Source organism: Leucoraja erinacea, chromosome 29, assembly GCF_028641065.1.
Source record: "Leucoraja erinacea ecotype New England chromosome 29, Leri_hhj_1, whole genome shotgun sequence".
Classification (NCBI taxonomy): Eukaryota; Metazoa; Chordata; class Chondrichthyes; order Rajiformes; family Rajidae; genus Leucoraja; species Leucoraja erinaceus.
Window position 1 is genome coordinate 9,378,486 of NC_073405.1, and position 13,180 is coordinate 9,391,665.

At 43.7% G+C, this 13,180-nt stretch overlaps 1 protein-coding gene across 1 annotated transcript in view; it reads left to right on the forward strand.

The window, feature by feature from the left end:
* Positions 1 to 13,180, forward strand: part of si:zfos-943e10.1 (GRAM domain-containing protein 2B) — a 58,981-nt gene continuing 45,801 nt past the window's right edge. The window contains exon 1 of the mRNA XM_055658548.1: positions 1 to 250. Coding sequence (XP_055514523.1) covers positions 225 to 250 — 26 coding nt within the window. The 5' untranslated portion in view covers positions 1 to 224. The remainder of the gene's footprint in view (positions 251 to 13,180) is intronic.

The following is a 13,180-nucleotide window of genomic DNA, read 5'->3' on the forward strand; positions in this document are numbered from 1 at the left end:
AGTTAGAGCTACGTCGAACCGAGTGGGCGCACCTGGAACACGTATAAAAATCAGTATTTCCGCTGAGAATTCTAGTTCTCTCGTTAGTCAAAGTTATTGGAAGTTTCCTCCCCCACTAGTAAAGCGTGAACTCGGCTATAAAATAGTCAGCGGCTGTTGGAAGGGGAGGCGTCAGTAAAGTTGGTCCATCCGAACTGCTGCCTAGAAGCTGCAGCAACGTGAACATGAAACGTTACTTTATATACCGAAGGTAAGTCTGGGGGAGGTTAGTTTGCTTTTGGATAACCAGACTACTCTTTAAGCGCATTTTTCTTAAAGTAAACGCTGGTGATGATGATGATAACATTGTCAGTTGTGTGATGTTCCATTTATTTACACGGATGAACAAAATTGTGATTACGTTTACAAGTCGCCAGAGAAACATTAGATATGAGGAATCAGTCAGCAATTTCGTGGTTGAGTAATATTGGAAAGTATAAGTTTGTATGTTTTGATTGACTAACCGATACAGCACGGGACCAGGCCCTTTGGGCCACTGAGTCAATGGTTCAAATCAATGATACTTTGTCACATGTACATACCTAGGTACAGTGAAATGTTTTGTATACAAGCTGATAAAATCATATATCAGACATCACCTATGCAGTGAACTAGAGTCACCATTACAAAATACAGCCCACCGATCATCAGTTTAGTTTAGAGATACAGCGCAGAAACATGCCCTTCGGTCCACGCCAACCAATGATATCACCCGTACATTAGTTCTAACCTACACTCCAGGGGACAATTTACAGCTGGTGAACCGGCAGACCATTGTGTCTTTGAAATGTGGGGGGAAACTGGAGCGCCTGGAGAAAACCCACAAGGTCACAGGGAGAACTTGCAAACTCCATATAGACAATACCAGTAGTCCGGGTCGGACACGGGTCTCTGGTGCTATAAGGCAGAAACCCTCACACTGTGCCGCCCCTAACATAAAACTGTTTCTCCATTGGGGGATTGCGTCGTGGTCTCCCACGGGACGGGCAGGGATACTGATGGGGAACGCACAATTCCTACACATTCGGGACAGAAGCCAATTAACCTACAAACCCACAAGTGAGATGTGGGACTAAACCGGAGCACCCAGAGGAAACCCACGCGGTCACAGGGAGAACATACCAATTCCACAGAGACAGCACCCAAGGTCAGGATTGAACCCGGGTCTACTGCATTTAGAAGCAGCATCACTACTAGCTGCGCCACTGTGCCAGCCTGATATTGTAGGTCTTCGCGCGGGTAAACAAAGCTCAGAGGTTGTGATTACGTTTATAAAGACGCTAGACAAACGTGAGACATGGACAATTTGCCAGCAATTTTGTGGTTGTGTAGTAATGAGAAGTGTGTAAGTGGTATGTTTTCTCTTGCCTGCACAGTGTTTGACATTATTATTTCTTGCAGTGAACCATGGTGATTGCACAGATCAGGTTTTTTTTTTCTTTGCAAAAACAGAAAATGCTGAAATACTCGGCACTGAGGAAGGGTCTCCGACCTGAAGCATTGACTCTTGTTTCAACTCCCACAGACGCTGCCTGACCTGCTGAGTGTTTCCAGTGCTTTCTGATTTTGTACCAGATTTTCTTCATCGCCGGGGGGTTATGTCACGATCAAGTTTGACTTTGGTTTAATGTCTGATGTAGTAATTCTTCGCCGGGCAAACCTCAATTTTCTTTGTAACTTTTCATACTTTCTTTTGTTTTATTACTGCTGTTGTGATGTATACACCTCCTGAACACTTTGCATTATTCCAACCCAAAATTCCACCAGCCTGGCTGTGTGGTCATTAAAATACCATACAATACAATATGTGGAGAATACAAGGGAAGTTGAACAGAGTCCAGTGATTCTACTACATGTCTGCATTTCGTACTTTCCTATAGAACCTGTAATTTAATATTCCTATGACTAATTCACCACAGGGTGGATCTCCTTCCTACATTCTTGATTGTTGCATTCCATTTTTTAAATTTCGATTTCCCAATACCTCGGAACTATTTTCCACTACGTCATTGGTTTTTAACATCGTTTGTTGAAACTACCTCGTGTTCCCATTCAATTGCACTTTACTATAAATTATGACATGTCAAATCAAAAATGTTCCATTTTGTGTAGGTGTAACCATGAAATGATAATACTATTACTCAGTAATATCGAGCGTAATGTATTGAGAAAAATGTACAAGTTCAATAAGAGTGGAATAATCTTGTTTTACGCTGAAGGTTTGGGTATGAATCTACAGACAGGTCAATAAAACATGGAAAATAGGTGCAGGAGTATGCCATTCCACCCTTCAATATGGTCATGGATCATCCAAAACCAATACGCCATTCCTGCTTTTTCCCCCATATCCCTTGATTCCTTTAGGCCGAAGAGCTAAATCTAACTCTCTTTAAAGCATCCAGTGAATTGGCCTCCACTGCCTTCTGTGTGAAAACTGAGTGAAAACGTTTTTCCTTATCTCAGTCTTAATTGGCCTACCCCTTATTCTTAAACTGTGACCCCTGGTTCTGGACTCCCCCAACATCGGGAACATTTTTCCTGCATCTATGCTGTCCAATCCCTTAAGAATTTGATATGTTTCTATAAGATGCCCTCTCATCCTTCTAAATTCCAGTGAATGCAAGCCCAGTCAACCCATTCTTTCCTCGTACTGTATGTCGGTCCCGCCATCCCGGGAATTAACCTGGTGAACCCACGCTGCAGTGTGGTCTGGAGTGTAGCCAAATCAAATTCCCTCCTAGCTCAGATTAGAGCTTTTGATAAATAGGACATAGAAAATAGTACAGCACTGGCGTGGGTCCATAATGTGTGTGTCATACATAATAATAATAATAATAAATTTTATTTATGGGCGCCTTTCAAGAGTCTCAAGGACACCTTACAAAAATTTAGCAAGTAGAGGAAAAACATGTAAGCGGAATGAAATAAATAGTAGAGACATGACTAGTATACAAATTAAAGACTGAATTCAATTCAAAACACAATATGAGGCAATTCAAGCACAGATGAAAAGGGAGGGGGACGTGGGGCCAAGGATAGGCAGAGGTGAAGAGATGGGTCTTGAGGCGGGACTGGAAGATGGTGAGGGACACGGAATTGCGGATCAGTTGGGGGAGGGAGTTCCAGAGCCTGGGAGCTGCCCTGGAGAAGGCTCTGTCCCCAAAACTGCGGAGGTTGGATTTGTGGATGGAGAGGAGACCGGCTGATGTGGATCTGAGGGACCGTGAGGGTTGGTAGGGGGAGAGGAGGTCAGTGAGATATGGGGGGGGGGGGAACAGGTGGAGGGCTTTGTAGGTGAGGACCAGGATTTTGTAGGTGATCTGGTGGGAGATGGGAAGCCAGTGAAGTTGTTTGAGGACTGGAGTGATGTGATGCCAGGATTTGGTGTGGGTGATGAGTCGGGCGGCTGCGTTCTGGACCAGTTGATGTAGGTGGAGCTGATGCCAAGGAGAAGTGAGTTGCAGTAGTCCAGTCAGGAGGAGACGAAGGCATGGATGAGTCTTTCAGCAGCAGGAGGTGTGAGAGAAGGTCTGATTGTGGCGTACATGATGCTAAGTTAAACTAATCTCTGCCTCCACGTGATCCAAATCCCTCCATTCCCTGCATATCCAAAGGCCTCTGAAATGCCACCTTTATATCTGCCACCACCACCACCACCCTTGGCAGCATGTTCTGGGCTTGTAATTATGATATTGTGTTCTTTAATGATTTTTGTGTGATCAATGTAACTTCATAAATGCAGTTATTGAAGGACATTGACTTGTTTCTATTTTGTAACTGTAAACCCACCTCTTCTAAACCCTGCATTTCATATGCTTCCAATGCTAAATTGTCATGAAATGAGAACATTTTCTTTTAACAAAAGCTATCTTTATGTTTTTTTCATATCCGCCCAGTGAAAGGGTGTTATTCTGGCTGGAGGCCTGTGACCAATGGTGTTTTACAGGGATCTGTGATTGTACATATAAATAATTTGGATGTGAATGTAGATGGGATGGTTAGTAAGTGTTCAAATGACACCCAAAGTTGAGTTGTGGAGAGCGAGGAAAGCTGTCAAAGGGTATGATGGGGTTTAGATCGGTTGTAGATGTGGGTGAAGCAATAGCAGATGGTGTTTATCAGTATATCTTTATTGTCATTTCCTGAGTACTCTCATACCCAGAGGAAACAAAAAAACTTTGCTCAACCAGTGTCCATTCAGTGTGCAGTAAAAATAACAACAAGTAACTAGAAATAAAAATACATATCATGAACAAATTAAATTAAACACTCTACTCTCTACTAAACATCAACAGGCGTTCCGATCGACAGCTGCTGCAGTGTGTCCAGGTTGATGGTTGAGTGCGCGATACTTTGGCAGGGGGCTAAGTCCGTTTATCAGTCTTATAGCCTGCGGGAAGAAGCTGAGGAGCTTCCTGCTGGTTTTGCAGCTAATGCTTCTGTACCTCTTCCCAGATGGCAGGATGGAGAATATGTGATGCGATGGGTGGTAGGGGTCTTTGATGATGGAGATGGCTCTGTTGATACATCTCTTCCTGTATATGTCCAGCAAGAAAGGGAGTGGAGCACCAATAATCCTGCTGGCGGTCTTCACAATCCTGTCAAGTTGGTGCCGTTCGTACGCCTTGCAGCTCCCGAACCAGGAAGTGATGCCGTTGGTTAATGTGCTCTCGACTGTCCCCCTATAAAAAGTTCGTAGATGTGTAGTGGGGAGACCTGCTTTACGTAGTCTTCGGAGAGGGTGTAGTCGCTGCTGGGCTCTCTTGACCAGTGCTGTGGTGTTGGTTGTGGACATCGGGTCATCTGACGGGTGGAGTCCTAGGTTTAATCTGAAAAAGTGTGAGGTGTTGCATTTTGGAAGCTCAAATGAAAGGGGAAAGTATTCAATTAGTGGCAAGTCCCTTCTCAGCATGGATTTGCAGAGGGATCATGGTGACCAAGTCTTCGCTCCCTGAAATTGGTGACACAAGCAGTGAAGTGAGGAAGGCATATGATATACTTGACTCTGTTGGTCAAAGCATTGAGTATAAGAGTCAAGAAGTCGTTGTATCTTTACAGGACCCTGATTAGGCCTCATTTGGAGTATTGTGTGCAGTTCTAATCTCCCCATTACAGGAAGGCTGTGGAAGCTTCGGAGAGGGTGCAGAGGAAGTTTGCCAGAATGCTGTATAAATTAGTAGGTATTGGTTGTAAGGCGAGGTTGGATAGACTTGGTATTATGTTCTCTGGAACGTTGGATGATGAGGGAAAACTTGATCGAAGGGCCGAATGGCCTACTCCTGCACCTATTTTCTATGTTTCTATGATGGAAGTATGTACAATTATGGGAGGCATAGATAGGGTAGACAGTCAGAACCTTTCCCCAGGGTGGAAATATCAATGACTAGTGGGCATAGTTTTAATGTGAAAAGGGGGAAGTTTAAAGGATGCATGGGGTAAATGCTTTGCACTGAGCGGTGGGTGCCTGGAATGTGCTCCTAGGGGTGATGGTGGAAGCAGATACAATAGTGTCTTTCAGAAGCTTTTTTACATGCAGGGAATGAGGGATGTGGATCATGCACAGATGAGATTAATTTACATCATACTCTGCACAGACATTGCGGACAGAATTTAGACACAAAATGTTGGCGTAACTCAGCGGTTCAAGCAGCATCTCCGGAGAAAAATTATAAGTTTTGGGTTAGAACCCTGCTTCAAACTCCTTCAGAAGGGCCTGTTCTTGTGCTCTACTGTTCTATGTTTTCCCATGTCCTGAGATACAATTTATATTTGTAAACTATCCAGGCAAATCATACCATGAGCACACCAGGTAGTGTAGAAGATCACAAGATCATCATTGGACTAGAATTCCACCCATCAAGTCTACTCTGCCATTTAATCATGGCTGATCTATCTCTCCCTCCTAACCCCATTCTCCTGCCTTCTCCCCATAACCCCTGATACCTCCGAAGAGAATATAACTCGGGGTGGCATGCAGCGTTAGAGTTTCTGCCTTACAGCGCCAGAGGCCTGGCATCGATCCTGACTATGGGTGCTGTCTGTACGGAGTTTGTACATTCTTCCCGTGACCTCGTGAGTTTTCCTTGGGTCCTCTAGTTTCCTCCCACATTCCAAAGTAATGGTTTGTAGGTTAATTGGCTTCAGAAAAAATTGTAATTCGTCCCTTGCGTGTAGGATAGTGTTGGTGTACAGGGATTGATGGCCGGCGTGGGCCTGTTTCTGCGCTGTATCTTTAAACTAAACTAAACTAATAACTGATGCTGCTGAATTTATCAACTATCTCTGTGCAGAGATTTGTCAATTATCTGATTACCTTGATGGTGTTCATTTACAGACCTTCAAGGCCAGAGCAATTTCCTTTGAACATGTCACAATATTATGTGAAAGTGGATGTTCATAGTTTTGGGAATGCACCATAAATAGCCAATAACACAACCTTTTGTGACTTGACAAACCGCAATAACTCTAATCAGTCACTGATAGTGGAAGGCGATGCGTGCCAAGCATGTTGGATTAGTGCCTCTGTTTCTGTTTTAGGTCTGTTCGTGAGACTAAGGATTGATTTGATAACCTTTATTGGACACAGTACTTGGAAACTTCTTTTGAAACTAGGTCATAGTGGAAAGTGTGTGTTGTTTCTATTGGACTCTGCTCACAAACAAACCACTACTCATAGGTATGTTATTCAACTAAGTCCTTTGAAGCTGTTTTGAACCTACCAGTTGGTCTTGAATTGGAAGACCAAGAATGTAAAAAGGACCATGTTTAATGTTTTGAATAATTGTTTAGTTTTAGGTAGTTTGGAGATACAACGCGGAAATAGGCCCTTCGGCCCATTGCGCCTGTACTGACCAGCGATCCCCGCACAGTAACACTATCCGTCACACGAGGGACAATTTACAATTTTACAGAGGCCAATTAGCCTACAAACCTGTACTTCTTTGGAGTGTGGGAGGAAACTGGATTTACATTCTTGGCATGGCAATCGCGGAACTTTGTGGAGTGGTTTTCTAGGACGCGAAAATTTCCATCCATAACTTGCAATGGCGAGAAGGCCTCGGTGGCTTTTGTTTGTCTACGTATCTGTAGTCAACACTGCTTTTCCCGATTAGTTTTAGATGGTACGTAATGCACTGTTGGATCAAAGGAAAGTAATTCAGTTGCAGATTGTCAGCTGACCAACGATGACGTTGAGCTTAGCAGTGGTAAGGCCTTCAACGTTGAGCTGCAGCAGCGCTAAACCTCGACCGTTCGCGGCATTTGAAGGAGCCGCCTGGCCTGGGGAGGCATGGCTTTTTGCGCATCTGAAGACGCGGTAAAGACATTGGTTTCGCTTTGTTGGCTTGCGTGCCTGTAAGCTACTCGTGGGGGAGGCCACGTAGAGGCTGCCTTTGTCTCCCCCAATAGTCACCAGTTGCACCAAACACCGACCACCGAATGGTGAATGAGGTCTGATTGACCTGGACGATGACACGTTGGCTTGGCTCGCCTCAACGGAGCTGCAGGTCTAAAAGACATACGACAGAAGAAGAAGAATAAGAAGCTGACTAATATGGGTATCTGGGAAGTTTCTCAAGAATGTGCCATTTGTGCGGCACTCAGCAATTTCCTAAATCGGTAAACAAAGTTCTTCAATAAACCCAACACATCTGGTTTATGAACCGTGCCTTGTTTTTGTCAGCCAAATGCTACATACCTGTCTAGCTGCTTTTGTTTATGTGCTAGTAAATGTGTCTCGTGGTCTGAACCAAGCAATTTATGAATACTTGTGGAAGCATGATTAGATAGAGTGGTGAAGAAGGTGTATGCTATGTTTATGATAGATACAAAAAGCTGGAGTAACTCAGTGGGACAGGCAGCATCTCTGGAGAGAAGCAAATGCGTGACATTTCGGGTCGAGAACCTTCTTCAGACTGAAGGGTCTCCACCCAAAACGTCGCCAATTCCTTTTACTGCAGAGATGCTGCCTGGTTCGCTGAGTTACTCCAGCTTTTTGCGTCTGTCTTCGGTGTAAACCGGCATCTGCAGGGGAGCTAATGGAATTGGGACTCAACACCTCCATGTGTGCCTGAGTCCTGGACTTTCTCACCGCCAGGCCCCAGGTAGTCAAGATGGGAGGGAATACATCAAAGTCCCTCACCCTGAGCACAGGATCGCCCCAGGGTTGTGTCCTCAGCCCCCTATTGTACTCCCTGTATACACATGACTGTGTGGCTAGGTTCAGCTCCAACTCAATAATTAAGTTTGCTGATTACACTGTGGTGGTGGGCCTGATCTCAGACAACGACGAGAAGGCCTACTGGGAGGAGGTGGCTGATCTAGCACTCTGGTGCCAGGATAACAGCCTCCTCTTGAACATCAAAAAAACGAAGGAGCTGATCATGGACTTTAGGAGGGCACATCATCCGAGGACGTACACTCCCATTGAGGATAAATGGGGATCCTGTGGATAGGGTGAACTGTTTTAAATATCTGGGTGTCCACATCTCTGAGGATATGACATGGGCATCACACGCCTCAGCACTCGTGAGTAAGGCAAGGCAGCGCCTTTACCACCTCGGGCAATTGAGGAAATTCAGAGTGTCTCCGAGGATCCTACAGTGCTTCTACCCAGCGGCGGTGGAAAGCATCTTGTCAGGGAACATTACCATCTGGTTTGGGAATTGCTCTGCCAAGGACAAGAAGGTTCTGTAGAGAGTAGTGCGTTCGGCCGAACGCACTATGGGAACTTCACTTGCCCCCCTGCAGGAACTATACATCAGGAGGTGCAACTCCAGAGCCAACAATATCATGAGAGACCCCTTCCACCCCTGCAACGGACTGTTCCAGCTGCTACGGTCAGGCAAACGCCTCCGTTGCCATGCGGTGAGAACAGAGAGGTTGAGAAGGAGTTTTTTCCCAGAGGCCATTCGGACTGTAAACGCCTATCTCACCAGGGACTAACTCTACTGAACGTTTTTCCTTCCATTATTTATTATGTAAAGGTACATGTATGTTATGATTGTGTTTATTGGTTGTTGGTCTTTTTGCACAAAAGTCCGCGAGCATTGCCACTTTCATTTCACTGCATATCTCGTATGTGTATGTGACAAATAAACATGACTTGACTTGACTTGGAGGCTTTGGAGATGGTGCAGAGGAGGTTTACCAGAATGCTGCCTGGATTAGAGAGGTATTAGCAACAGGGAGAGGTTCTACAGACTTGGATTGGATTATTTTCTCTGGAAGGTCAGAGGCTGAGGGATGACATGATAGAAATGATGAGAGGCATTAATGGGGTAGACAATCAGAACCTTTATTCCCAGGGTGGAAACGTCAAAGACAAGAGGGCATAGCTTTAAGCTGAAAGGGGGGAAAGGATAAAGGATGTGTGGGCAAGTATTTTACACACAGGGTGGTGGGTTGTCTGGAGAATGTTTCCAGGGGTGGCGATGGAGGCTGATGCAGGAGTTGCATCTGAGAGGTGTTTGGATAGACACATGGATATGTAGAGAATGGAATAATGTGTCGTGTGCTGGCAGGGGAAATTAATTTAGCATGGCATCACGTTCGGCACAAACATTGTGCGTTGAAGGGCCTGTTCCTGTGCCATGCTGCGTTCTATATTCTGTATACTGAACTTGCACACATTGCTGATACAAACAGCAGTTAACAAATGATCAATACTCCTTCCTAGTCTTTTTCAGCAAAACCTGACTTGTATTTGATAGTAATTCAAAGCTACCATAAACTATGGTGAAATTGATTGTGACTAATCTCTTTCAAGCAAGTCTAATATCTGACCAAATTTTAGCTAGGATTTTTAATGCGATCCAAAATAACCATGACTTGTAATCTTATTACGTTGGAAGTGATCAGAAAGTGAATAAACTAGTTAACATTCAGCATGTGTTTGTAGTTTAATTTTGTGAATTAAAAAAAATGATTTAACTTGAAATGTATCTAGGATTAGAAACATAGAAAATAGGTGCAGGAGTAGGCCATTCGGCCCTTCGAGCCTGCACTGCCATTCAATATGCTCATGGCTGATCATCCAACTCGGTATCCTGTACCTGCCTTCTCTCCATACCCCCTGATCCCTTTAGCCACAAGAGCCACATCTAACTCCCTCTTAAATATAGCCAATGAACTGGCCTCAACTACCTTCTGTGCAGAGAATTCCAGAAATCCACCACTCTCTGTGTGAAAAATGTTTTCCTCATCTCGGTCCGAAAAGATTTCCCCCTTATCCTTAAACTGTGACCCCTTGTTCTGGACTTCCCCAATATCAGGAATAATCTTCCTGCATCTAGCCTGTCCAACCCCTTAAGAATTTTGTAAGTTTCTATAAGATCCCCCCTCAATCTTCTAAATTCTAGCGAGTACAAACCGAGTCTATCCAGTCTTTCTTCATATGAAAGTCCTGACATCCCAGGAATCAGTCTGGTGAACCTTCTCTGTACTCCCTCTATGGCAAGAATGTCTTTCCTCAGATTAGGAGACCAAAACTGTACGCAATACTCCAGATGTGGTCTCACCAAGACCCTGACACCAAGATTAATTTGGTTGTAAATATTTTAAGTAGGATTTTGAATGGAATAAAGTCTTTTTTTAAATGAAAGACATTCTCTCCCCTGCATAAACCAAATGAAAGCATTTTACAATTTGGTGTTTCAGAATTTGTATTCGACATAAAGCTGTGGTTCTGGTGTTAAATGCATAAATAACACATTTCTGATTAGAATATAACTAAATGTCCCTGAGATTTGTCCTTTTAAACTTTAATTGTTTAAACCAGACAAAAAAAAATTCCCATTGCTGTCACTTTTAGTTTAATTTAATTTATTGGCACGTATTCTGAGGTACAGTGACAATCTCTTGTTGCATGCTATCCAGTGAGCGGAATGACTTCACATGATTACAATCAAGCTGTCCTCCGTGTACATATACAGGATAAAGGGAATAGTGTTTAGTGCAAGGTAAAGTCAGATTTAAAGATAGTCCGAGAGTCTCCTATGAGGTGGATGGTAACTCAGGCCCACTCTGTAGTTGTTGATGGGATGGTTCAGTTGCTGGATAGCAGCTGGAACGAAACATCGATCCATCCTTCTGCCCATGAAACCACCCTCACCTGTATCCACCTATCACTTGCCAGGCTCTGTCCTGCCGACTCTTCTTTTACAGCTTTCTTTCCCCTACTACAGAAATTCTGAAGGAAGGTCCCCACCCAGAGCGTAGCCATTAATCGTGCTGAAATAGAGTTAATGCTTATCTTTCCACAGATTCTGCTGATTTATTTTTTTCTTTCTTTTTCTTTTTTCCTTCCTCGCGGAGTTGTGTGATTGCACAATTTTCTGTTTTTATTTTTATTGTTTTAGTATTTCCTTTACATCGTATTTATTTCCTCATGTTTGGCATTCCCTGTTAGGAAATTGTGTTCTGGATTCCATTCTCTTGATTGCCTAATATTATTACTTGCACTGTTTGGCCATTTTGTACGTGTCTCTATTTATTGCTGTTTATCATTACTGGATTTACTGGAATTTTGAGCTTCATGCAAACAAGGAATTTCATTGCATCCTATTTTATCTAACAATAAACTTGTCTATTATTGCTGCCAGTATATTTCTCAATTAATCTTTATAGTTAACTCCTCTACTTATACTGAACTTTCCACGAGACACAACCTTGATTCCCTTTCCTGTCTTTGGGATCATTTGCTATTTATCTCACCAAGGACCACTGTCGGATCTTTACTCCCACAGATAACCTGTCGATATTCCTTTGCGTTTTCTTTGCAATGTACTTTCCTGCCGATCTTTGTGCTGTCAGCAAATGTTAACAATGCTACCAAGTCATTTGCATAAACTGTGGAAGGCTGAAAGGCCAGCACTGTGGCATGTTACTTGTTGCCAACAAAAAGCGTCCCATTTATAGACACAAAATGCTGGAGTAACTCAGCTGGTCGGGCAGCATCTCTGGAGAAAAAGAATGGGTGACGTTATGGGTCAAAACCCTTCTTCACTGACTGACAAAGTTTACAAAAGTCTGAAGAAGGGTCCCGACCTGAAACGTCTGACCCACTGAGTTACTCTACCACTTTGTGTCTATCTTCAGTATAAACTTTTGTCTGCGGTTTCTTCCTACACAGAGCCTTGTTTATGTCGGTTATCCGTGCCAATATATTGGTTGCTGCCCATGACTTGCTCAGCATCATAACTTTGATGTGGCAACTTGACAAATGTCCTGGAAACATGAACTACTGGTTTGAAAAATAACAACACAATGCTGGAGTAAATCGGCGGGTCAGGCAGCATCTCTGAAGGACATGGATAAATAATATTTTGGTTCGGATGCCATCTTTAGTCGGATGGTGGGATAGGGGGAAGCTGAGAAAGAGGTGGGGAAGGGACAAATTCTGGCAAGTGATAAGTGATTTTTTTTTCTTTTTTTTTTTTTTTTTTCAAATTTTGGAACACGTTGCCTCACAGCCTTGGATGTTTGGATGAAGCTTCCCGGCGAATGGAAATGAGGAGGCGATCCTTCAGTTTCGGTTTTAGTTTATTGTCATATGAGCCGAGGTGCAGTGAAACGATGTATTGTCTTTCCACTGACTGGTTATCACACCACAAAAGCTTTTCACTGTACCTTTGTTACACGTGACAATAAGCTAACACTGAACAAAAACAGAGTTGAGATGTATTTCATCCAAGTTTAGCCCAAACTTTGTTTATTTTTCAAGAAGTTAAAAGTAGCCACTTTGTTCTAGCGTTCTTGCCTTGCATAACATCTCCCACGTTCCGTAACCCCCCCCCCCGTCTGTGTTCACCTATTGCCAACCACGTCTTGTCCTGCCTCTATTTATTTTCCAGCTTTCTCCCCCCTCCCCCTGTAATCAGTCTGAGGAAGGGTCCTGACCTGATGCATCACCTATCCATGTTCTCCAGAGAAGCTGAGTTATTCCAGCACCCCAAAAAAAACCCACACGGTCACAGAGAGAACGTATAAACTCTGTGTAGACAGCACCTGTAGCCAGGATCGAACCTGGGTCACTTGCACTGTAATGCAGCAACTCTACCTCTGCGCCATCGTGCTGTCATATCTGTAGTTCCTTGTTTCTGTATCTCTTTCAGTTGGGATCGGAGATAATCCAGCAAAATTG